The sequence below is a fragment of the Octopus sinensis genome, linkage group LG5 (genome assembly GCF_006345805.1).
Source record: "Octopus sinensis linkage group LG5, ASM634580v1, whole genome shotgun sequence".
Lineage (NCBI taxonomy): Eukaryota > Metazoa > Mollusca > Cephalopoda > Octopoda > Octopodidae > Octopus > Octopus sinensis.
The window spans coordinates 73,430,150-73,457,167 of NC_043001.1; the positions used below are offsets into that span (position 1 = coordinate 73,430,150).

At 37.0% G+C, this 27,018-nt stretch overlaps 1 protein-coding gene across 1 annotated transcript in view; it reads left to right on the top strand.

Moving 5' to 3' along the window:
- The window catches only part of LOC115211640 (DDB1- and CUL4-associated factor 8), an 84,566-nt gene extending 63,158 nt beyond the window's left edge, over positions 1-21,408 (top strand). The window contains exons 6-14 of the mRNA XM_029780273.2: positions 190-297; positions 1,202-1,229; positions 2,352-2,396; positions 4,724-4,781; positions 9,660-9,767; positions 14,540-14,670; positions 16,836-16,955; positions 19,509-19,610; positions 19,998-21,408. Coding sequence (XP_029636133.1) covers positions 190-297; positions 1,202-1,229; positions 2,352-2,396; positions 4,724-4,781; positions 9,660-9,767; positions 14,540-14,670; positions 16,836-16,955; positions 19,509-19,610; positions 19,998-20,093 — 796 coding nt within the window. The 3' untranslated portion in view covers positions 20,094-21,408. The remainder of the gene's footprint in view (positions 1-189; positions 298-1,201; positions 1,230-2,351; positions 2,397-4,723; positions 4,782-9,659; positions 9,768-14,539; positions 14,671-16,835; positions 16,956-19,508; positions 19,611-19,997) is intronic.
- Positions 21,409-27,018: the final 5,610 nt, after the last annotated feature.

A 27,018-nucleotide genomic window follows, 5' to 3' on the forward strand; every position in this document is an offset into this window, starting at 1 on the left:
TAGCCTGGGATAGTCTTCTACCTGGGCGGCTCCTGTCAAACTGTCCAACCCATGCCAGCATGGAAAGCAGATGTTAAACGATGATGATGATGATATGCATGAGTGTATACATATGTACTTTGTGTGTGTAATTATGCTTTGAAATTTTTTCATTTACCATCAAACTAATGACTGTTTAATTATTTACAGGTTAGTTACGGTGAAAGAATTTGATAAGAAAGTGCCTCTTTATTCCATCCACTCTAACCCTGTTAATTCTTTTGAGTTCTGTGTTGGCGGTAAAGACTACTATCTCAGGTAATTCAAATATGGCAACCTTATTGTCTGTTATACGAAATATTATCTTTATGTTCACTGACTCCCTCCATGATATATTTATATATATTTATTTATATTATAGTTGAAATGTAGATGAAATATAAAGTACCATATTTTCCAGCATACTAGTCAAATTTTTCAGACCAAAATTTATGGCCAAAAAGGTTTGGTCAACTTACACCTACACACCTTTGGAGGAACACAACTTCCTTGTGAAATGCAGCAGGATTTGGAAAGGTTGCGATGTGACAATAGTTGAATGTTTACATTATGCATTATGTTGACGTGTATGCAGGAAAATACAGTATATTATAGTTGAAATACTTCAGCTATGACTTGTAATAAAGTAGACTATATAGATATTTTTATTTCTTCAGTGAACATCAGTGCAATGGTCAACTAAACGACCACTTAGATCGCTATTGTGTACAGATGACACTGAAATATTACCCTAATAGATTTTTCTTAGGCCAAGTTCTTTCCCTCCAATGAAATCATCTTTAGTGTGGTGTTATATATTCTTAGGTTGTTCAGTATGTGAGATAGGTTGCATATGTTGACCACACTAAAGTTTGAGTTTACAAATATTTTATTAACCTGCATTGATATATTTAGAAATATACATTCAATAAATTAATGGATCAATATTCAGTGAACATAATGGTTAGAAATCTTCTATACACAACTTGCTGGATAATGTAATGAAAGTAGTGGAAGCAAACGTACAGGAGTTTAGGTTAAAGACAAATAGTCTAAAAAAATATTTAGAACTAATATAAGATATTTGTAAGATATCTTGTTTATTGGTTGGTAACAATGTGATTTACTATTATATTTCTATTAGTTTCTTTTATTCTAATTGTTCTTTTAAATTTGATTTTAGGATTTATGACAAACGGAAGATAGCTGATGTAAGTGATTAAAAAATTTTTTTTCCATTTTCTTTTTTGGTAATGATAGCAATCATTTTGTTGTTTTAATGAAGGAAAAATTCTTGTAATAAAAATTTGGATCTCATTTGGAGAATATTTAGTTGTAAAGTCAAGTTTGTTTTTCTGACATTAACACTTAAATCCATGCCTGATTCTGTTAACTTTTGTAGTTGCATCTTGACAATTTACTACATCATTTTGGTTGTGGAATGTAAAGCTATTAAAAATGGCCTTGGCAAAAGACCCAGAGGCTTAGCTGCAATTTAGGTGATTGAGAGAATTTCAGTAGGTGACGTCTTTCAGCTGTTGGAGGCTATGTTCATCTGCTCATCTGATTTTAGTGACAGGATTCAAACTTTGGTTGTGTGAGAAATGCAGGAAGATATGTCTAAGACATACCCGAGATACTTAATTAGATGTCTCAGAAGGGTCATTTGCTGCCAGGATTATTCAGCAGAGAAGTTGCGAAGCTGCAGTCTGTTAGCTAACTCCAAGAGGTTTGGGGTGAAGTGTGTTGCATGGTAGTTGTGTGAGATGAATTTACTTTTTTAAAATGGGGGCAGATGCAGTGATGGCAAGATAAAGGTTAATTTTGTTTGGAGAGTTAGTGGTCACTTTAGAGATAGAAGCAGGTAATGAAGTTAACTGGTGCAGACTGTTCAGAATAGCAAAATAATTTGAGTTCTGCATCAGCAAGTGTTGGAGTGAAGAGTACTTGCATTTATTCAAGTCACTGAAATTGAGGACTTGAGAGAAAAGTGAGATGGATGTCCTCGATGCAGGATGAGAAATAGCTGTGATGAGTGGAAGAGATGGCAGAAAAAAGTGTGTATGAGAGGTGAGTGGTTCCTACTTATCTGCAGACTCGTCACCTTTTAGAATAAAGTTGAAAGATAGTATAACCAGGACAGTAGAGAAGGATTAGAGAGAGAGAGTGTGTGAAAGGAATGTGTGATTTTGCATGTTTGTTTGAGTTTACAGCTGTTTGTGTTGAGAAGGGAGATTAATCTGTTAGTAATTTTTGGTGTCACTTAGCTGCCAAAGTTATGAGAAAAGGTTTATTTATTAGAGTTTAACATTTATCACCTTTATCTTTTGTAGTCTGTCAATGATGGAGTTCTAAAAAAGTTTTGTCCTCAGCATTTAGTAAGTAAATAATTATTTCTTTGTATTTATTGTCTCTTGTACTGTATAATATCTTGTTTGTTGATTTGATATCCTGACTTGAATTTGAGAGAGAGCGTGGTATCCATCCTTCTAATTCAATGTCTCTCAAACTCCTAACTATCGCCCCTATTCCACTTTTTCCCTTTTACTAGCACTCTTTCAACCACCTCTTGCTGTGATTCAACAAAATTAGCCCTTTAGCATTCAGCTTACTCTTTCAAATGTAATGCTTATTGTTTTGAATTTACTGTGCATTATCTTGTTGCTTAGAGATTTCATTGATGTGATTGCTTATTTTTAAAATATAAACAGCGTGTGAGAGGTCAAATATGGCCAGTTTAAATGCTAAAAGTTAAATACACTCTAAAAAGTTGCTGTTGATAGGTTGATTGCCATTAAGGAACTACTTACTTACACTGAAGTCATGTCATCAATATAATATGGGATGGCAAAACATTTTGCCCAGTAATATTGCCACATGATTTAATGAGCTGGCTGAATCATTAGCATACCAGGCAAAATGCTTATCTACATTTTATGTTCTGAGTTCAAATTCCACCAAAGTTGACTTTGCTTTTCATCCCTTCAGAGATTGATTAAATAAGTACCAGTTGAACCATGGAGTCTATGTAATTGACTTATCCCTTTCCTGAAATTGCTGGCCTTGTAGCAAAATTTGAAACCAATATTACCAGATGATTTGGTTTATGGAAAAAAAATTAATGTTTTAGAAAATTAAGGCAACTTAAAGACATATATATTGCTCCTCTCTACCCCTATCCCATATTGCTCCTTTTTGTTACCAGTTTTCACCATTTTTACATCCACTTTACCATGTCAATCCTCCTATCTCTCAAAAATGAAAAAGGAACCTTACAATGTTTAGTCTAACTGAAGACAGTCTTTCTTGTGTGTGCTCCCACAGGTAATGAGATAAGGTCTCTAAAGACCAATTACTTTTGGTATATCGAAGTCTATGTCTATGTTGTTTGGTTCCATGTCAGTTGTGATCCAGTAAACTTTTGATTAAAGCTATTCCAGCCATAATCATCCTGTTGTTAAAACAGAACTATATTATTCAATGTAGCTTTCCATTTTGTTAAGACATGAGTACACACGTGTGTGTGTGCGCGCCTTGTCTTGAAATCATGAAATGATTGTAAATACAAGTGATGTTGTTTGTTTCCAGTCTTCTGTGAAAAATATGCCTGGCCATGGGGGAAATATTACCTTGCCTGGAAACAGGAAGGACATCTGGTCATAGAAAACCTACTACAACACATTCTGTGTGGTCCATGTGAACACAGAAAAGTAGATGTTAAAATGATGACCATAATGACAACCTAAACACTTCATTAAAATAACTTTGTCATTATTAAGGTGGTATTTAGAACATAAGATGGAATTTTGATGGAAGGTTTAACTTAGATTACTTTAAAAGTTTGTATCATAGAACTATGGGCAGTCTTAATGGGTTGGTATAAAAAAAGTTAAGTAATTTGAATAGAGAAGAGCCATGACTGGGTACTTAAGCAGTTTACTTTTCAACTATGTGTTTTCAGATATGATCCTACTGTGTAGCACTTTGGGCCAGTGGTTCCTATTGTAGTGTTGTGGATGAAATTTGGTCAATAGAACCTGTATTGATGCCTATTGAACAGATCATTTCTGTTTTGGGGTGGGATGCCTTTAACCAAGTTTACTCTGTTATAAGCTCTCAAACCAGGCCTCCACTTTGAAGATAACTTCCTTTGACATTACAGAGGTTTTCCTCTAATGAAATCTTTCTTCATCATCATTTTACATCCACCTTTCATGCTAGCATGAGGTGGATGAGTTTTCACGGCCCAAGACAGTCTTTATTTAGCTAGATAAGTCAGAGGACTGTGTCTTTCTTGTATGCCCTATTTTGGCTTTGCTTTTACAATTGGATACCTCTCCTAACATCATCTACCTGACAGTGTGTATTGGTGTACAGTGTACATTTTAAGATAGCACCAACACTAGCAGTTTGTCATGTTTTCAACAAGAGTAAGGGGTCTTCCTGTTGCCATTCACTGTCGCCACTCATTCACCAACCATGTTACAGTGTACTGGGTACATTTTTATCATAATACTGACATTAGTGTAGTATCCCACAAATACAAATTGCGGTAAATAAACTACGTGTATTTGAGTCAAATTATTTATTGTTCAACATTGACAAAAGAATTTGTTTTCTTCTTGAGATTTGGTCTATTCTCTGTAAATGTCCTAAGTTATGTCAAAGTTTTATATAAAAAATGTTTTGTTTTATTTGCTTACAGATTGACAGTAGCATAAAAGCCAATGCTACATGTGCCTGTTATAATTACAATGGAACTGGTAAATATTATTATTGTTACTATTATTATTATTATTATTATTCGTCTGCAAATGAATAAGTATGACTGGGGATATTACTATGATGACAACAATAGCAGCAGTGAAGGAGAGGGGAAGATACAAAGGAAGCAGAGTTAGAGGGTGCATAGACAACAAATCCCAGAATGGTTTCTTCTAAAGAACAGGAGCAGGATGGACTAAGCAGAATCAGCTTAAATATATATGTGTATAAATATACAAATGCATTATGAAGGTTGCAGGCCGACAGAATTATTAGCACTTTTAACCAAATGGTTGGTGGCATTTCTTCCAGTTCTTTACAACCTAGGTTCAAATTCCATCAAGGTTAATTTTGCATTAACTAGCCTCTTTCCACCAAAATTTCAAGCCTTATACCTATAGTAGAAAGATTCATCATCATCATCATCATGAGTGTGCTGGCTGCTTTTACATGGCACTGCAGGGGTGTTTTTACATGGGCACTTTTATGTAGCACCATCATGAGTGCTTTACAGAAGGATCAGTCTTAATACTTCTGTTGCAGCGTATGGGTCTTCTTGAGCACAGCAAAGTGCCAGGCATAGGTGGCAAGTTGGCAGAATTGTTAGCATGCTGAACAAAATGCTTAGTGATATTTCTTCTGAGTTCAAATGCTACCAAAGTCAACTTTACCTTTCATCCTTTTGGGGTCAATGAAGTAAATACCTTTTGAAGACAGGGGCTGATATTGACTTACTCCTCCCACAAAATTTCACACCTTGTGCCTATAACAGAAAGAATTTTTATCATAAAGGTGGTGAACTAGCAGAATCATTAGCATATTGTACAAAATACTTAGCAGCATCTCTTCTAACTCTTTACATTCTGGGTTCAAATCTCTCTCAAGACCAACTTTGCCTTTCATCTTTTTGGGACTGATAAAATAAAGTACTAGTCAAGTACTTGGTTTGATAAAACTGACTAATGTCCGTCTCCTTAAATTGCTGGCCTTGTTCCAAAATTTGAAACCATTATTATCATCATCATTGTTGTTGTTGTTATGAAGGCAGCAAGCTGGCAGAATCATTAGCATTCCGAACAAAATGCTCAGTAGCTTTATGTTTCGAGTTCAGATACCAATGAGGCAAACTTTGCCTTTCATCCTTTCAAGGTCAATAAAATAATTACCACTTGACCACTGGAGTTGATGTAATCGGCTTCCCCATCTCTCAAAATTGTTGGCTTTGTGCCAAATTGAGAAGGAATTATTATTATTATAATAAAGGCGGCAAGCTGGTAGAATCGTTAGAATGCCAGGCAAAATATTCAGTGGCATTTCGTCCATCTTTATGTTCTGAGTTCAAAATCCACTAAGGTTGACTTTACCTTTCATCCTTTTGGGGTCAATACATTAAGTACTAGTCTATATAATTGACTAGACTCATCCCCCCAAATTTCAGGCCTTATGCCTTTAGTAGAAAGGATTATCATCATTAATATAAAGGTGGTGAGCTGGCAGAATCATCATCACACCAGGCAAAATGCTTAGCGACATTTCATCCGTCTTAACATTCTGAGTTCAAATGCCTTTCACTTTGCCTTTCACCCTTTTGGGATTGATAAATTAAGGTACCAGTTGAGCACTGGGATCAATGTAATCAACTAGTCCCCAACCCCCAAATTTCAGGCCTTCTGCCTTTAGTAGAAAGGATTATTCTAAAGGTAATGAGCTGGCAGAATCATTAGTATGCCAGGCAAAATGCCTAGCAGAATCTCGTCTGTCTTTATGTTCTGAGTTCAAATGGTACTGAGGTTGGCTTTGCTTTTCATCCTTTTGGGGTCAATAGATAAAATAAGTACCAGTTGAGCATTGGGGTCAATTAATTGACTAGTCCCGCTCTCAAAATTTCAAGCCTTGTGCCTATAGTAGAAGGGATTGTTGTTGGATCACACAATCATTTTGTTCTGTCAGGTGTCAATCACAGGTCAACCCTGATTGAGCAGAATGTCTCTGATTGGTTATAGATATTCTATCAATGACCATCCTGTCTTTTTATAAACAGCTTATTTAAGACTGCATTCATTCAATACAATTTCTTTTTTAAAGGTGATAGTGTGATTTAAGAGAGACTTCACCATTTCTCAATGGTCAAAGGACTATGTAGAACCTTCCTTTTGTCAGAGTTATTGTGGAATGGGTGACAGAAAGACACTTCTCATAAGATAAGATTTAGTCAAGGCTCTGTAATTTACTTTTACTAATAAACTCCCAATTTAAAAGAATCTGTAATTGATTAGTATCCTCTCCAATACAAACCTTATCCAAATACGAACTTGTAAAATACAGACCATCGTTATTGCATTAAGTAAGGAGTGCATGGAGAGAAGGAACATGGCTTTGTGGTTAGACAAGTAAGGTCCTGATTCACAAGAACAAGAGTTTGATTCCCAGTATGGGAGGTGCTTTTTATCCTTGGACAAGCCACTTTGCTTGACATTGCTCCACTCCACTCAATGAGAAAAATGATGAGTGTTAAGTCTAACAGAGCATCTAGTCAACATCCAGTTTGTGCACACTGCTACCTTAATGAATCAGCGATAGGACCAAAAACCTTTTGGGCATGAAGTGAAAAGCATACAACAGTGGACTGTTATATCCTAACTTTGTCTGTGTGTTTTTTTAATTTAAAGTATACCATTTTAGAATTCTTTTTATTTAACATTATAACTGATGATTTATTTTTGTTTCCATTGCTTAAAGGAGGAAGGGCAATCCTCATAATCCTTTGTTGTGGTCATGCTGTTATGCAATCATTGATTTAAATGTGTGTGTGTGTTCATTTGTATCTTCTTGTTTTGACATTGTGTGACAGTTGTAAATGAATATTCCAGTCATACAAGCAGTGTCATTTCTTTTCAAAATAAAGGCATCTGGTATAGTAGTTAGGGTATTCCACTCACGATTGCAAAGTCATGAGTTCAAAAACTGGTGGCATGTTTGTCCTTGAGCAAGTCACTTTATTTCATGTACTCCAGTCCACTCAGCTGACAAACAGCAGTTGTACCTGTAATTCAAAAGGCCAACCTTGTCACATTCTGTGTCACACTGAATCTCAGGATTATGCTAAGAGTATGCATGTCTGTGGAGTACTCAGCCACTTGCATGTTAATTTCATGAGTGGGCTGTTTTGTTGATCGGTTTGATTGGAACCCTCATCGTTGCAACCGATGGAGTGCCAGTTCCATTCTTTTACAATATTTTGCCAGAACATGTCTGGCCTTGAAGAAATATTACCTTGTTTAGAAACAGGTGAGATTGATGACTGGAAGGGCACAAAGCTGTAAAAAATTTGCCTCAACAAATCACGAGTGACCAGGCAAGCAGTATGTGTATGTATTTGTGTACACTTCCTTGTCTTGACATCACTGTCACAATGCTTGGAAACAGATGAAGGTTGGTGACAAGAAATCTGCCTTAGCAAATTCTGTTTGACAATGCAAGCATGGAAAATTGGGCATTAAACTGAAGATGGTGATGACCCAGACTGTTTGTACAGTTTTTTGTAAATTCACATATATCCAACAATTAACCCAGGTGGGTGTATCATTGTGATTCTTTCAGTTATAGACTTTTCATAGTGGTAGTCCAGAATTGCTGCTTACCAATAGTTCTATGGGTGTGGATGTTAAGGAGAGTAACATTTGTTAGTCAAATAAATAACTTTCAAATAGTGCTGGCATCATCTTCATCATATAAATAAACAAGCAGACAGTTGATAGCCACAACAACAGCAATATGTTGATGCATCTCATACAGTAAGATGTTGTTGTTTGTAGAAGTGAATTAATTCAAAATTATGATAGGTTCAGGCATGGCTATGCAATTAAGAAGTTCTCTTCTTAACTACACAACTTCAGGTTCAGTTCCACTAAGTGACACCTTGGGAAAATATTTTCTATTTTACCCTTTGGCCTAATAATCTAATACTGGCTGCTGAGGAAATTTCATAGATGGAAACTAAAAGCATCTTATCACATGTATTTGTGTCTCTTTGTCCTGATATTACATGAGTGTTGTGTCACCATCATACAAGCAAGTTTCATTCATTTCCAATCTCTCCTGAAAAAACAAGCCTGACAATTGGGGGAATATTACCTTGCATAGAAACAGGTGAAGGTTGTTGACAGGAATGACACTCAGCTTTAGAAAAATTTACCTCGATGAAATTCCGCCCGACCCATACATGATGATGATCATCATCGTCATTATTTTATCAACAATGATGATGATGGTGGTGTGTTTGTGTGTGCATGTGTATGTCTGAATGTTTACAATCTGTGGTGAGCTATGCTACGGATAGTGTTATCTTATCTTTGATTGGGCTGCAAATGGTGACATTTGTTTATATTTCCTGTCAACAAAGTGTACTCCAGCTCTGCACTTGGAAATTTTTCTGTAGTTAAAAATCCTTACTCACAAACACAAGTATGAGTTGGTGACTGAACAAGCATCTAGTTTTTAAAATCCTGCTTCATGTTCCTTAATGTACCTTGCTAGTATGGAAATCAAATAAATGAACAGAGCAGATGACTTTGTTTATTTCTCTTCTACATAGTGACATTTCTTTCTTATTAACTAAGCTATAATTTACTGCAATTCTCTGTCATAAGAGTTATGTTTTTATTAAAGGAAACAACTGTAATAATATTCACCTACCATGTTCCAAACATTCTTGTAAATGTGCTAATTTATAGACCTATCTAACCTGGGGCCAGTAAAAGGTTAAAAGAAGCTTGGTGTAATATATGATAATATAGTTTATTAAGATAAGACACACTTGTGATGTTTGATAGTAATATGGGTAATGATGATGTTTATGTTGTTTGTTCTATTTACAGAGGTTCTTGGTACGTACAATGATGAAGACATTTATTTGTTCAATAACTTAGATTCTGATGGAGCAGACTACATTCATCATTATAAAGGACATCGCAATAATGCTACTGGTAAGACTCTTTATTTATGCACGCACACACATTCACACACATATGTCTGTGTATGTGTACAGTCTTGTTTATTTTGTTTTACAAAAACTATACTCAAGTTGACCCTCACTAATCCTGGAGTAACTAGTCCAACAGCTGCAGTGGTTTGACATAGTGATTGGAATCTTGCACCCAGCAATCTGTGTGGTTCATATCAGCCACAGATCAGTTAATGTACTGAAGCTGCTGTAGAGGTACAAGTACGTTTTTTTAAATATTTTGTTTGATATTTTTGTCAGCACCATACCTGTGCTGGTGCCATGCCCATGCTGGTGCCATGCTTGTGCTGGCACCACATTAAAAACATCCAGCTGTAGAAAACAAGCCAAATTAGACTGGAACCTGGTACAGCTCTGGTCAAACTGTCCAACCCATATGCAGACATTAAAGGAGGCGGAGGGTTTTACCTTTAATCTTTTTAATACCAGTCTTCCTGAGACTGCCCTTGGTTCTATGATAGAAACTTCCTGTATTAAGCTGATCTAAATATAAGCCAACTATCACAATTTCATGTTAATTTATGTTCAAAACATCAGTTTAATAATTAGTTATTTCATTAAATTCTTAATTATTTTGAAAGCTAATTAAAACAGAGACAGTGTATTTCAGCAGAAATAATGAAACAAAAGGATTAAACATTGCATGACACTCGGTCTACATGTTCTGTAACTCACCTAAGACTGCTCCGTGGTTTTTATGACACAAATTTTCTGTTTTTAAAGTGATCTACATTAAAACATCAGAATTTCAAGTTAATTTATGTTCTAAACACCAGCTTAATAAGGGGTTCAAATTTTGGCACAATGTTAGCAAGTTCAAGAGATGTGGTAAGTCTGTTACATGGACCTCGGTGTTCAACTAGTACTTATTTTATCAACCCTGAAAGGATGAAAGGCAAAGTTGACCTTGGCAGAATTTGAACTCAGATCACAAAGACAGATGGAATGCCATTAAGCATTTACTTGGCATGCTAGCAATTCTGTCAGCTTACCACTTTATAAACACCAGCTTAATAATGACAGTTATTTTACTAAATTCTTCATTTTTACCAAAATTCATTGAAACCATTTTTTACCAAAAATAATTGAAACAAATGTATTACTGTATTTCAACAGAAATATTGTAACAAAAGGGTTAAATATACTTCCTAAGTGACCAGATGATAGTGGAAGTTTTAGTAACTCAACAAAACAAATGTGTTACTTTAACTCTGCTTCAAAAGATACCAATAATGAAAAATGATATTTAGAGAGCGGTACATGAGTGTACTACAGGATGATTATTTAAATTATTATTACAGCTGCTATTGTGCATTTTGTTTGTTTTTACATTCAGAGTGTAAATGGTGCCATGGTTGACTTTGCCTTTCATCCTTTTGGGGTCGCTGTAGTTGACTAGCCTCCTTCCTGCAAAATTGTTCCGATGGTAGAAAGAATTGTTGTTGTTATAGAAGTTGGTGAGCTGACTGAACCATTGGCACTCCGAACAAAATGCTTAGTGGCATTTCGTGTCTTTATGTTCTGAGTTCAAATACAACCAAGGTTGACTTTGTCTTTCATCCCTTTCAGGGGTCAATAAAAAAAGTACCAATTGAGTACTGGGGTTGATGTAATCAACTTGCCGCCACTCCCAAAATTTCAGACCTTGTGCCTTGTACAGAAAGGATTATTGTTGTTATTATTGCAGTGTGCTGGCAGAATTGTTAGCACACTGGGTAACATGTGTAGTGGGATTTTGACCATCTTTATGTTTTGGGTTCAAATGTCACCAGGGTCAACTTTGACATGCATCCTTTTGGGGTTGATAAAATAAGTACTAGTCGAACACTGTGGTTGATGTAATCAACTTACCTCCTCCCCTGAAATTGCTGGCCTTGTGTCAAAATTTGAAATCATTGTGTTGTTATTATTATTATTATTATTATTATTATTATTAGCAAAGATTTTCTATATAAATACTTGTCTTTTGAACTTACAGACTACAGTTTCAATCTGAAAGTGTATGTCGTCCCAGATAATCTCATAATCTAGTATTTTGTTAACAATGATGTTTATTGTTTAATCAAGAAATGTTTGAACAGTTATTGATTTATTGTGTTAGATTCTGCACATAACAGTAACTTTCAATGCACTTCTGTCTAACTTGTTCATTGATCTCTCTGGTATCTCAGTATCTTAATAAAGAAGTAATTAGTCATTTATACATGTCATCGTCATCATTACCATTCCTTCAACATTTACATCTCCATTCTTGCATTCAACAGTTAGATGCTGGAGTTGCCAGCCAATCCTCACTTATTTCCAAGTGAGGTAATATTTCCCCTGTGTTTGAACACACTTCCACAAAAAATTAGAAAGGAATAGTATCGTTATGTATGACAGTGACAATTAAAGCTATTGTAAGATCAAGACAAAGCAGTATGTACAGACACACATACAACTCATTGATCAATAATGATCTGGCTCATCCATTGAGGAAATGGGAGGAAGTGTTAAGGAAAGGCATCAGCAATAGAACCATTCAAAAAGAGAATTGGAGTATGATCCAGTCCTAGGACCATCAGATCCTCACACTGTCCAACCCATGCCACCATGGAAGTTGGACATTGAAATATGAAGATGTTTATATATAAACATGCAGGTTTCTTTCAGTTTTCATGTTTCAGCCTTAAATGAATATCATCATCATTATTTAATGTTTGTTTTCAATGCTGGCATCAGCTGAATGGTTGGACAGAATCTGGTACGGCCAGGAGCTGCACCAGGTACCATTGTCTGTTTTGGCATAGTTTCTAGGTCTGGATGCCCTTCCTAATACTAATCACTTTAGAGTGTGGTGTACTACGTGCTTTTTACTTGGCACCTGCACTGACAGGGTCAACAAGTACCTTGCAAGACAAAATCTCTCGCAGCTGGGAGGGTGGAGTAATATTGAGGTGGCTTTGTACCAGTTGATGGAGATTAGAGGTATAGATGGACAGGGATAGGCGTCTTGCTGTAGATTAGATACATGAATACTCCAGTTGAAAAAGAAAGGAGGGTGAGTTAGAGAGCAAGATAAAGAGAGCAATAATGAGAGATGGTGGGAACGATGTGTTGGGACATGCCCTCAAGGGATATTAGTTGGGTGGGTAGGATGGAGGGCAATGTCATCATTTAATGTCTATTTTTTATGCTAGCATGGGTTGGACAGTTTGACAGGAGCTGGAGAGCTGTTCAGGCTCTAATTGTCTGTTTTGGCATGGTTTTCCCTCAGCTGGATGCTCTTCCTAATACCAACTTCTTTACTGAATGTGCTGGGTGCTTTTTATGTACTGGGGCTTGTGATAGGTATGTGAAGACATTGAAGGTGATAGCAGATAAGTGAGGTGTTAATGATGGAGAACAGCACACAGGAGAGAAGGCAAAGGAAAGAGCTGATTTGTGGAGATAGTAGGCAGAGAAGATAATGGAAAATAGAAGTGGTTTGGGGTAGGGGAGAAGGTAACTGAGAAAGCATGAGGATGTAGTATGTGCCTATTCTGCTCTCAGGTTTTAGAAAAGTGATGGGTGTTAGGGATGAAAGATGCAGAGAAGTGGTTGGTGGGACTGAGAGGATGCAGGTGGTCATGGGGCAAAGCCCCACAGAGACAAGCATTAACCACGGTGGTTTAGGATATCAATTCCACTGTGGTGGATGGGTTTTCTTGAGTACATCAAGGTGCCAGATTTCTTGATCCTTCGTAAGGTTCAGTGTATTGAGATCAACCTTCAGTACTTCATCCCATGTCTTCCTATGTCTCTCTCTCTCTCTCTCTTCCACGAGTTCCATCCACTTCAAATGATTAGCATTTCTTTCTAAAACTGTTCACATTCATACACACCACATGACCAAACCAACACAATCTTCTCTCTTGCACACTGCATCTAATTCCTCTTATGCCTAACTTTTCTCTCACTAGTGCTCTGTCGCACATCTACACTGACACTGCACAACAAACATGATGACATAAGGAGACAAACAAAACTATTTCCTTTCTCTTTGTAATGTTTTTTTTTTTTTTCAATATAAAAAATGAAGGTAAAAGAAATGAAATGAAATAACAATCATAGAACTTAGTGATAACAATAACTTAAAAAATACAAGAATCAGGGAATCCTCATCATTTATTGTCTATCTTCTCAAGCTGCTATGGGTTGGACAGTTAAATAGGAATGAAGTGTTAATTAATCTTTTAAGATGATTATTATGTTTGTTAAATAGGAAAACTGCACAGAGATGCAAGTATGGCTGAGTGGTAAGAAGCTTGCTTCCCAACCACATGATTCCAAGTTCAGCACCACTGCATGACACTTTAGTCAAGTGTTTTCTACTATAGCCTCAGGCTGACCAAAGCCTTGTGAGTGAATTTGGCAGATGGAAACTGAAAGAAGCCTGTTGCGTGTGTATGTCTCTCTGTCTGTGGTGTGTTAACATCCCTGTAACTTAGCAGTTCAGCAAAAGTATCCATAGAATAAGTACCAGGCTTTAAAAAAAAATTACTGAGGTCAATTCACTACATGGCCGCAGTCTGAAGACTGAAACAAATAAAAGATAAATATATTTCTATCATACTACACGATTGCTGTACTTCTTTAGTAAGACAGAAATAGCCATTATTGGTATTTCTAAGAGGAAATTTTTTTTTATAACTTTAAAACCTGAATATTTGCCATGTGATTTCCTAATTTTGTTTTGTTTTTTCATCTTTGCAGTGAAAGGGGTCAATTTCTATGGTCCTAAAAGTGAATACATTGTAAGCGGTAGTGATTGCGGACATATTTTCCTTTGGGATAAACAAACTGAATCTGTTGTTCAGTTTATGAAAGGAGATGATGGTGGTGTGGTAAGTTTCTTTCTACAGTTTTTAAAACCAGTGTTGGAGGACTTGTTCAGTTTTTAATTAAGGGTGAGAGAGAAAACCTGCTTGTTTCTGAAAGTAACTGAGACTGCTGTTGATTGAGGATCAGTCAATTATTGGTTCTGGATCAGTTGAGTGTGTTGAGATCAATTGAGACTGCAGCCATGCTGGGGTACTGCCTTGAAGAATTTTTAGTCAAATGAATCAGCTTTTGTACTTAAATTTCTTGCTAGGCCTGTGTATATATATTAATATCTATTATATAAAATCCATTCTGTCTGTCTGTGTGTGTGTCTTCTAGGATCTTGGGCATCCTCCATCCGATTGCGCTCAAATTTATATGTAGATACTGACGGTATCAGGGCATGTATAAGTTTTGAAAAAAATTACAAAAATCGATTCCAGGTGAGAATGTGATCGATAAAGTGAATAAAATCGTTTTTCTTTGGAATAGAAAAAGTCTACCTTTATTTCTTCTTTTGCTGGTGTCTCAAATTTAGGTTAAATCAGTGTTTCTCAAAGGAGAGACCTATGGGACGATCTGACAAGTTATTTTGAGAAATTTGGTTTAAATGTTTGACAACTCAACACCATCCATTGGACAGGGGACGTTTTGCTCGTATCTATCTATCTATATATATATATATATATATATATATATATATATATATATAGTGTGTGTGTGTGTATGTATGTGTGTATATATATATATATATATATATATCTTTTTCATTTTCATCTTCTTGCTTGTTTCAGTCTCTAGACTGTGGCCATGCTGGGACACCATCTTGAAGAACTTTTAGCCAAATGAATCAATCCAAGCATTTATTATTTTTAGGCCTGGTATTTATTATACTGGTCTCTTTTGCCAAACTGCTAAGTTGCAGAAATGTAAGCACACCAACACTAGTTATCAAGGAGTGGTGGAGGACAAAAACACACACGCACACACATATACATATATATGTGTGTGAGTGGATTCTTCCAGTCTCCATCTACCAAATCCACTCACAAGGCTTTGGTTGACCCAAGGCTATAGTAGAAGGTACTTGCTCAAGGTGCCATGCAGTGGGACTGAACCCAGAACCATGTGGTTGGGAAGCAAGCTTCTTATCACATGGCCACATTTATTATTTTTTTTTTTATTGTTGATTGAGTTGGGTACAAGAGGAATTTGATGCAGTATGCAAGAAAAAGATTGTGCTGGTTTGGTATTGTGGCGTGTATGAATGTGAACTGTTACATAAAGAAGTGCTGATCAACAATGAAGAATGAGAATTGCTGGTCATTGCATTAGGCACCCAGAGAAACCAGAGAGTCAACTGGTCTTATTGGTAGTCAGTTGAAGGAAGAATCAACAGGGGAAGAAATCATCTAACCTATGTGAATAACTTCAGGACAGTGGAATGGCAAATGTTGATGGATTACTGACATGCATAGGGGACTGTGATGGACAGCAAGTTTGTGTGAAATCATTGAAGCTTCTGGGAGGATGGTCAAACTAAAACTAACTGTATTGTTGATTCTAAATCAATGATAATGATGATATAGCTATTGCCTTTGTCAGTTGTATATATATATATCTTACCAGTAGAACAACGTTTATTGACTTGGTCAACTCTGTATGTGTTTGACTAGTAGACCATCATATGACTTGGTCAATGGAAGCTGTAGTGATTTTAGGTGCAGGCATGGCTGCATGGTAAGAAGCTTACTTCCTAACCACATTTGTGGCACCTTGGGCAAGTGTTGTCCACTATAGCCTTAGGCCAACCAAAGCCTTGTGAATGGATTTAGTAGACAGAAACTGAGAGAAGCCTGTTGTATATATATGTGTGTTTGTTCCTCACCACCGGTTGACAACTGGTGTTGGTGTGTTTACATCTCCATAATTTGGCAGTTTTGGCAGATGAGATCAATAGGATAAGTACTAGGTTTTTAAAAATAAAAGTATTTGATTTGATTCATTTGACTAAAAATTCTTCAAGGCAATGCCCCAGCATGGCTGTAGTCTAATGACTGAAACAAGTAAAAAGATAAAAGATAGTGAGTATTATTGAATTCCACTGAGGTTGTAATAGATCAATAGGTTAACGAAAAGAAATGCAGATCATAGTTTCAAGGGTTTTGTTATCCTCTTGTCTTTGTAGATTAACGTGTTGGAGCCTCACCCCTTTGCCCCATTTTTGGCAACCAGTGGCCTGGACAGTGATGTGAAAATATGGGCTCCAACTGCTGAAGAACCAACTAAACTAAAAGGATTAAAGAAGGTAAACTTTACTCAGTTTGCTGAGACCAAAATTATTAGAATTCATTGCTTACAACTGTCTATTTGTTTGTCTGTCTGTTTTCTCTCTCTCTCTTCTCTCTCTCTCTCTCTCTCTCTCAATGACATAGTGTAGATGGAGTCACATGGTAGTGCCATGGGTACAAAATTTCTTCAGAAAAAATAGTAATAAATAAATAAAAAATAGCATGCCTTCCCTACAAATCTTGCTTTGCCCCAGCTTCTGGTACTCCATGCTATACCACTGCTTTCTCTCTCCTCCTTCTCCCCCTCTTCCTCCTACTACTACAGTAGCTCCTATTCCTCTGATGTGGCAGGCTGTGTTCAAACTGTCGAAGCATATACAATACACATATTCCTCACCTATTTTGAGTTCTATCTCACTGTGAGATACCTTGAGACAAGTGTCTTATGCTGTAGTCTGAGGCCAACCTAATTCTTTGTGAGTGGAATTGCTAGACAGAACTATATGCAAGTTTGTTATCGTGTGTATGTGTGTGTATGTGTGTGCATGCATGTTGATATTCCATGACTTTGCTTGTCACCATATGAGCAAAGTAATGATGCTGTGATGTTTGCTTCCCTTGTTGACATTAAACCAGTTCTGTGCTTTCAAAGACCAGTGGAATAAAATAAATGGCCCTTATTGGTGAAATTGATGAGGATTGGTGAGGGGACAAGCATCTGGTTTTAAAACGCTGCAATTGAATGTTTCTTCAGCTCATGGTAGGACAGATATGAAATGAACAAACACTAGCTGTACTCATTATCTTCTGATTTGTCCACTGGATAGAATATTTTCAGTTATTGCAACACTTACATCATCATAACATCCGTTTTTCTATACTTTCATGGGTTGGCAGATGGAATTTTGTTGAGGCATATTTTCTATGCTGGATGCCCTTCCTGTTGCCAACCCTCACCTGTTTCCAGGCAAGGTAATATTTCCCTATGACCTAACATAGAAGATTGGAAACAAAGGACACTGCTTGCATGATGGTGAAACTTGTTTACAGCAATTACACAGTGTCATGGCAAGGAAACAGTAACACACACATGCATGTGCACTCACATACACACACACTAGGCTTCTGGGCTTTCAGTTTCTGTCTACTGAATCCACCCACAAGGTTTTGGTCGGGCCAGGGTTAAAGCAAAAGACACTTTCCCAAGGTGACATGCAGTGGTACTGAACTTGAAACCATGCAGTTAGGAAGCAAGCTTCTTACACCCACACTTGTATCTATTAATTTTCTATTTATCTTTTACTGTTTTTTTTTCTAACCATCCAAACCAGTTCTTCATTCTTTCATTATGTCAACTCCCATATCATCATCATCATCATTTAACATCCATTTTCCATGCTGGTATTGGTTGGACGGTTTGGTAGGAGCTGGCCAGCTGAAGAGTTGCTTGGAGTCCATTCTGTTTTGGCTTGGTTTCTACTGCTGAATGCTTTTACACAGCATAGGCATGGATACTTTTACATAACACAGGCACAGGTGCTTTTATGCAGCACAGGCATCGGTGCTTTATATGTGGCACCAGCACCCATATCATCATCATTATCATCATCATCATCAGGTTGGGAGCTACACCAGGTTTGATTTGGCATGGTTTCTACAGCTGGATGCCCTTCCTAATGCCAAAAACTCCATGAGTGTAGTGGGTGCTTTTTACGTGCCACTTGCATGGGTGCCAGTTATGAAAGACTGACATTGGCCGTGACTATGATCTCACTTGACTTGACATGTCTTCTCAAGCACAGTATATTGCCAAAGGTCTCTATCACTTGTCACTGCCTCCATGGGGTCCAAAGTTTGAAGGATGCTTTTTACCTGCCACCAACACAAGTGCCAGGTATGCAATACTGGCATCGGTCACAACTATGATTTCACTTGGCTTGACAGGTCTTCTCAAAGACAAGATATTGCCCAACATTTGAAAGGTGCTTTTTACATCCCAGCAGCACAAGTGTCAATTACACAACACTGGCATTGGTCACAACTGTGAATTCAATTGGCTTGATGGGTCTTCTCAAGCACAACATATCGCCAAAGGTCTTGATCACTAGTCAATATATACATGTACACACATACACACACACACACACACACACACTACATACATACATACATACATACATACATACATATATATCATGAACTAACTGTTACTTTCTCAGATGCAGCATGGAATTTTTTAATTGAATTTTTTCAGGTCGCAGTCTCAAAGCGACGAAAATATTTTGGCAAATATTGAAGTGAATCTAACGGTTTTTGTGTGTTTCTTAAATGGCTTATAAACACCTTCCATGCTGCAACTGTTTTCGTTCCAGCACACGATCTCAGATCAAGTCACTTGCTATGCAAGTACATCTCCACAATATATATTAAAGATTGATTTGAAGCTATACCTTCCAGATGCACACAGAACTATATTGATATTTCTTTCTTTATTATATCTTTTTATCTTGTAGCCATCATTCCTGCAGTTCATTCCCTTTCATTTTGTCTCATATCTGTATCTGTTGTAGATAATGAAAATGAACCACAAGCAAAGAGAGAAAGAAAGAGCTCAAGAACCAGAAATTGATAACCACATGTTGTTGTTTTTAATGAATCTCCACAGCAGAAGAGTAAGTCAATATGGCCATCTACTAATTAGATCCAATTAATGACTTGGGTTTGTTAATATGGTTCACTGGTGAACACTTAATCGGTCAAGTGTTTATTTCAGTTACTGGAATATCTCATTCAGCAAGCAATTAGTCATCATGTTAATTTGTACCAAAACTTTACTTGATACATCATCATCACCACTATCATAATTCTCTTTCATTATCATCATCACCATCGTATTTGTGTATAGAGATGTGTAAGTACAAATGTATAATGAACTGGGTTAATGGGGGTGTAGGGGAGTTGGTGTATGTATGTATGTGTGTGTATATAACTAGATTGGTTTGTGTATTTGTTTTTTTTTTTTTTTTTGTTATTCTATTGTATTTTATTTATTTTTGCAGTTTCATCGTGAGGAAGATGATGGTAACTCCAGTGATGATAGTGACCTTTTGTCAGATGATGAAGAACCCGAAAGAATCCAATGTACTCAGTCCTAAATGGGTTAACATACGCCCCTACCCTTGCCCCACCCTCTTCTGTTATTATTATTATTATTATTTCTATTATTATTATTATAATTTTGAAGTGGCTTATCTGCAGTTTGGTCTCTTCTTAATATATATAAAATCAGTGCAACATGGAACAAGGCAAGCAACTCTTTCTCTTCTCTTCTCTTTTCATTTAGCAACCTTCATCAACTTAATTATGCAAACGAAAAGAAAAAAGAAAATAAACACCAACAACTGCAAATAATTGCTTGCTAAACACAACAATGTCCTCTTATTTTTAATTGAAATATTTTGATTAGTTCCCACAAAACAGTCTGACTTTATGTTCTTCCTCTCCCTCACTCCCTCCTCCTCCTCTTCTTCCTATTGATGGAAGTTTCTTAGATGGAATTTCTACATGAACCAATCACTTCTGTTTCCTTTTGGACTATTAAAAAACAGAAAAAGAAAAAAAATCTTGAATATTCTGAAGTTTAAAATAACCAGTGAACTCCTTGAAAAAAAAAAAGAATACAACAAAACCTCCCAAAACAAATCACACCCTTTTTCTCTTATGTAATAATTCTAATCACAGTATGAGATAAATGAGACCAATAAATGTGTGTATGTATTTTGCACATGTGTGTCTGACTGGATGTGTGTGTGTGTGTATGAGTGTGTGTGATACTGTAGTTATGTCTCCAGTTCTGTTATTGGTTGATGCTGTTCCTTTAGAACATTGCTTGCTTTTTCATGGGAAGAGTTTACAACAACAAAAAAACTTGCATCACAATTAAATAACATTTGGGTATGCAGAGTTAAAACACTTACATACACTCATACATACACATAAAAAGGACATGTTTGTATGAAATGGTGCTGATTACCAGATAATGAGACAGGAGAGGCAGTAAAACAAAAAGAAAAAATTCCCCTATAGAGGTCAGAATCTAGTTGCTTTCTTTTTTTTTTTTTTTTCGCCATTTTGGTAATTCTTCACTCTCAGGACTTTATTATTAAAAAAAAAACTATTTCTTCAAACAGTTTTGAAGATGTTCTAAAGATAAAAATGCCATTTTAAAACATGTCAATTAATTGTTGCTAAATGATGGATCCTGATTTTAATTTTTTTTTTGTCTTGTTTAGATAATTTTTATTCCACCCACCCTTTCCCCCCTTACCAATATTATGTCTTTCATTTTTTGCAAGCAAAGCCCCAAAATATTTGATACATTTTTCAGGAGATAGTTTATCTTGGTTATACGGAAGGAGTGTTCTTTTTTTAATTGTTGTTTTCTAAAAATAAAACTTGGCACTAACTGTACAAGACTGTTTGTTTATACTTCCGAATGTGGTCATATGGTTTTAATGGACAGTGAACATATGTTCAAACAATGCATGTTACATACATATATATATATATATATATATATATATATATATATATATATTAGTTATATGTGTGCATGTTTAAAAGATGTATATGCATTTGATAGTCAATGTGTGTGTTTGTGGTGTATATACAGATATATATATATATCTTTTATTTTTTACTTGTTTGTCTGGGCACCCCCTTGAAGAGTTTTTAATTGAATGAATTGACTGCAGTACTTAATCTTTGTTAAACCTGGTACTTATTCTATCGGTCCCTTTTGATGAAGTACTAAATTACGCGGATATAAACACAGCAACACCAGTTGTCAGGTGGTACTAGGGGACAGACACTGGCACAAAGGCACACACACACACATCTGTGTGTGTGTGTGTATGTATGTATGACATATACATGATGGGTTTCTTTTCAGTTTCCGTCTGCCAAATACACTCACAAGGTTTTGGTTGGCCAAGAAGGCTATAGAAGAAGACAGTTGCCCAAGTTGCCATGCAGTGGGACTGAACCCAGGACCATGTGGTTGGGAAGCAAGCTTCTTACCACACAGCCATGCCTGCACCTTTACACACATACACATACATCATACTTATTGTGTATGTCACACCATTTTATACTTGTTTTTTAATTTAAAAACAACACAGGGATGTAACTTATGACCGAATGCTACTTAAGCATGGGTAAATGAGGTATATGTATATGTGTGTGTGTTCACAGGATTATCATCATTGTTTTAACATCCGCTTTTCCATGTTTGCGTGGGTCAGTCAGATTTTGCTAAAACAGATCTCCTACAACCAGATGCCCTTCCCAAACTAATACTCGCTTGCTTCCAAACAAGGTGATATTTCCTCATAGCCAGACGTCTTCAAAGCTGGAAACACTTGGTGTTGTTTGTAAGACAATGATGCTCAGTTACAATTATCTCATGATGTCAAGACTAAAGGATAGAAACACACACACAGTCATCTAAGAATCCATAAGTCAGAAAAATAATATGTACCCATATGTTTGTCCATAAAGTGGGTATATTAATCAACATATACAGTATTATAGTTCCATTTCTGTCAATTTTACCAATCAGTTACTCTCAGTATTGGATAATCGGATATTGGATAACAATATGGTTATGTAACACCATGTGCTCTTCAGAGATGCAAGCCATCTCTGAAAGGCACATGATGTTATTTAACCATGTTATTATCTGGTTATCTAATACCCAGTGCAAAACTGATTGGTAAAATTGGCTAAAATAGATTTATGATACTGCATACTTTGATTAATATATATATATATATATATATTGTTTGTACTTCCGAATGTGGTCATATGGTTTTAATGGACAGTGAACCTATGTTCAAACAATGCATATTACATATATATATATTCTATTCTTTTCATTATTCTGTCTAGTTACATGCCATCATGTAAATGTGCTTTTCGATAGTCTCGTCTTCCTGTTGTTCCCTAAGATAACCTTATATTCATTGATTCACTCAGCTATTAAAGTCTTATCACACAGCAACATCTCTATCCTCTAAAATTTGTCCTTCTCAGATTTTTCAAGTCTATATTTTTGCTCTCTCATTACACTACGATTAGCAGACCCTCTTCCTAGTTAGAGGTGCGCCCTCCCACCCCTCCATCAGTACCGGAAGTTCCTATCCTTTGTCATCCCTGGGTTGCCTCCCATGAACACTGCAAAAGGCATTCCACCATCCCCACCCCCAGTCTCGGGCTATCTCCTATGTAAAGTAATGATCATATAGTGCAAAATATGAAAGGGTAGTGTTATGCAGGTTGAACTGAATCCTACTGTATTGCTTGCTCATGAATTCTGCCAAATGCAAGTTTTCTTTTCGTGTACATGAAGCTACTGTACCCCATCCCAGGGTCTCTAGGGCCCATACTTCCCACACCCTCAGGGTTGGCACACTGAAAGGTGGGTCTGGCAAGATTGTTGAGATGCTTGAATGGAGTTGTGTCAATATGTGTTGCATCCAAGAAGTGAGGTGGAGAGGAGGTTCTGCTAGGTTCCTCACAGGCAAAGAACACAGGTACAAGATTTTCTGGGCTGGGAACACTGACGGGGTCAGGGTGTGGGTTTACTTCTCGCTGAAAAATGGGTAGATAAGGTAATTGAGGTAGTCAGAGTATGCGACAGAATACTTAAGATTAGATTAGTGCTTCATCATGGATTAGCAACCATTATATCGGCCTATGCTCCTCAGCCAGGGCTACCCGATGGACAGAAAGACCGATTCTATGACACCCTACTGCAGACTACTTCGTTGACGAACGACAGGGACCTTCTCTTTGTGGCTGGTGACTTCAATGGGCATGTTGGACAACATGCTGGGGGCTTCCATGGTGTACATGGAGGCTACGGTTATGGTTCTTGCAACGAGGAGGGAACCAGGCTCCTGGAGTTCTGTGATGCAAATGATCTTATGGTTTGCAACACTAACTTCAGGAAACCTACCAGCCACCTAGTCACCTACCGATCGGGCCGACATACTAGCCAAATTGACTACATCCTTGCCAGAAAAAGGGAAAGATGGCTGCTTATAAATGCCAAAACCTTTCCAGGCGAAGAATGTACCCCACAACATAGACTGGTAGTTAGTGACTTTAGGATCAGGACTAAGAGGATGACCAACATGGAGAAGAAGGGTCTGGAAGCTTAAAGATCCTGCGAATGGAGAGAGATTTAGAGACATATTACTTGAAGCTTTTGACAAAATAGAAGGGGATATAGCTTCACATGGGGTAGAAGACAACTGGAGGTTTCTAAGAGACAACCTGCTGAGAGCCACTGACCAGGTCTGTGGATAGTGCAAAGTCCCCTATAAACCCAAAATAACGTGGTGGTGGAAGAACATTGTAGACAGGGCTATCAGAGAAAAGAGACAGGCTTGGAAGAATGGTGGTAGCAGGGAATCGTATCAGACTGCCAGAAGAGAAGCTAGGAGACAGGTTTATTTAGCCAGAGGGGAAGCAGATAAGAAAATGTTCTGCTCCGTGAGGACCAAAGACTTGAGGTATTTCATGTTGCAAGACAGTGTGTGAGAGAGAATCATGATGTGGTAGGAGAGAAATGTGTTCACATAGATGATGGTTCACTTGTGCTAAATGAGGCTGCAAAGAGAGGTTTGGAGACACCACTATGAAAGGTTCCTGAACAAAGAAAATGAATGGGAGAAAGAGAGTCTGCCGATTGTCGACCCAACAGAGGGACCAGCTATCTGAGTTGACAGTACCTTGATAGTTAAAGCAATTAAAATTATGAAGACAGGGAAAGCCCCCAGCCCATCAAGAATTACTACAGAGATGCCTAAAATATCTGGCAGTGTCGGCATTAGCCTGGCCACCCATATAGTTAACCAGGTGATACACGAAGGAGTCATACCCAATGACTGGCGTAGCAGCACTATAGTCAACTGCTACAAAGGAAAACGTGAAGCTTTAGATACAAATAATTACAGAGGTATCAAGCTGTTGGATCAGGTAATGAAGATCACGGAGAGGGTCATAGCCCAACTAATTAGGAAGAGAGTCAGTTTAGATGAGATGCAGTTTGGTTTCGTGCCAGGGAAAAGCACCACAGTGTGGGGCTTTCTTGCATATATGCTATCCTTGAGGTAACCCCTCAGAAAGCAGTCCATTGAGCTTAGATCTGGTGATCCAGATGGCCAGTGGATATCACCAAATCTAGAAATGAGATGTTTGAGGAATTGTTCTCAAAGAATTGTCATTGAGAGCTGCGCTATATGACTAGGGCACCATCTTGTTGGATCCATATCTGTGTCAGGACAAGCCTTTATAAGTCAGGGAAAGGTCTTCAGCATATGGTTGTAATGCTCAGTAGTCACTGTTACAGCTGCGTCATGTTCGTCTTGTCTCATGGAAGTTCATAACAGCACACAGGATCACATTTTGGGATGTTAGCTGTAGCTTTCCAAAATGCTCTTGAAATTTTCTTCCAACTGCAATGATAGATCTTTGGCTGGTTAAGTATGCTTTCCCCATGTATGCAATTTCCTTTGGAGTTTACAGCATTATGAGGGTCACCAACTACCTGTGAAAAATAGCAAAATCATTGATAATATGTCAAACTCCTGCATATCACTTGTCAGTGATGGATGCTCAATCACTAGAGGTGCCACCAACTCATCTTCCTACCAGTGATATATAGAAAAACAGTGCCAGAACAAGTGTTGCGATTTGCCATGAGCTTGTTAAAAAATATATTTTAGCAACAGAGGCAATATTAATACTGAGCGATGATATTTAACCCCACTTAAACGTAGATTGATGAGCACCTATAGATTTGATGAAAGTTAAATTATTATATGTATGCCATATTTCCTGATACTATATATGATAGAAAACATATTCCTTGAAAGTTACTTGTCATATGATGGGTAACACTCTAGCATACATAAATGTGTGTTTATCTATCTATCTATATATATATATATATATATATATAGATATAGATAGAGGGGTGCAAATCAATAACAAGACCAAATCAAATAAAACATCGAAAGTTTAAAGAACTTTGACCAATTTTATTGACGATACATGACTTGGTGGTTAGTGTATTCAACATAAGATTACGAGTTCAATTCCCGATGGCACGTTATGTCTTTCAGCAAGACACTATTTCGGATTGCTCCAGTCCACTGAGCTGACAAGAATGAGTTGTGTCTGTGGCTTAATGGGCCAGCCTTGTCACATTCACTGAGTCACAGTGAATCTCTTTGAGAACTACATTAACCCGTTAGTGTTCAGATTATTCTGTCAAATGTGATGTTTGTTTATTTATATTGTTTTGAATTAATCATGCATTATAATGTACATTATTTACATTTGACAGATATTTGTCCTCATCTTGTTTATTGTTAACACATTTCCACTGATATACCCTCCAGCCTTCATCAGGTGTCTTGGGGAAATTTCAAACCTGGGTTCTCATTCCTAAAGTATTTTTTGATATTATTATTCAGGTCACTGCCTGGAATTGAACTTGGAATCTTGGGATTAGTAGCCTGCGCTTTTAACCACTATGCCGTATGGCATAGTGTTTAAGAGCATGGGCTACTAACCCCAAGACTCGAGTTCGATTCCAGGCAGTGACCCGAATAATAATAATAATAACAACAGCAACAACATCGAAAAATACCTTAGGAATGAGAACCCAGGTTTGAAATTTCCCCAAAACATTTGATGAAGGCTGGAGGGTATATCAGCCGAAATGTTGTGTTAACAAACAAGATGAGGACAAATATTCGTCAAATGTAAATAACGTACATAATTCCTCATCTCTTAAATATAGAACTGCATTATAATGTAGTTTAGAGATTTCAATGATGTGATTCTTTATTTTTAGAATGACATGGTAGGGTTGAAGTAAAATGCCAAATCCGGTCAATTTCAAATTTGAATGCTAAAGGGTTAAGGGTACATGTATCTGTGGAGTGCTCAGCCATTTGCATGTTAATTTCCTGAGCAGGTAGTTCTATTGATCAGATCAACTGGAAT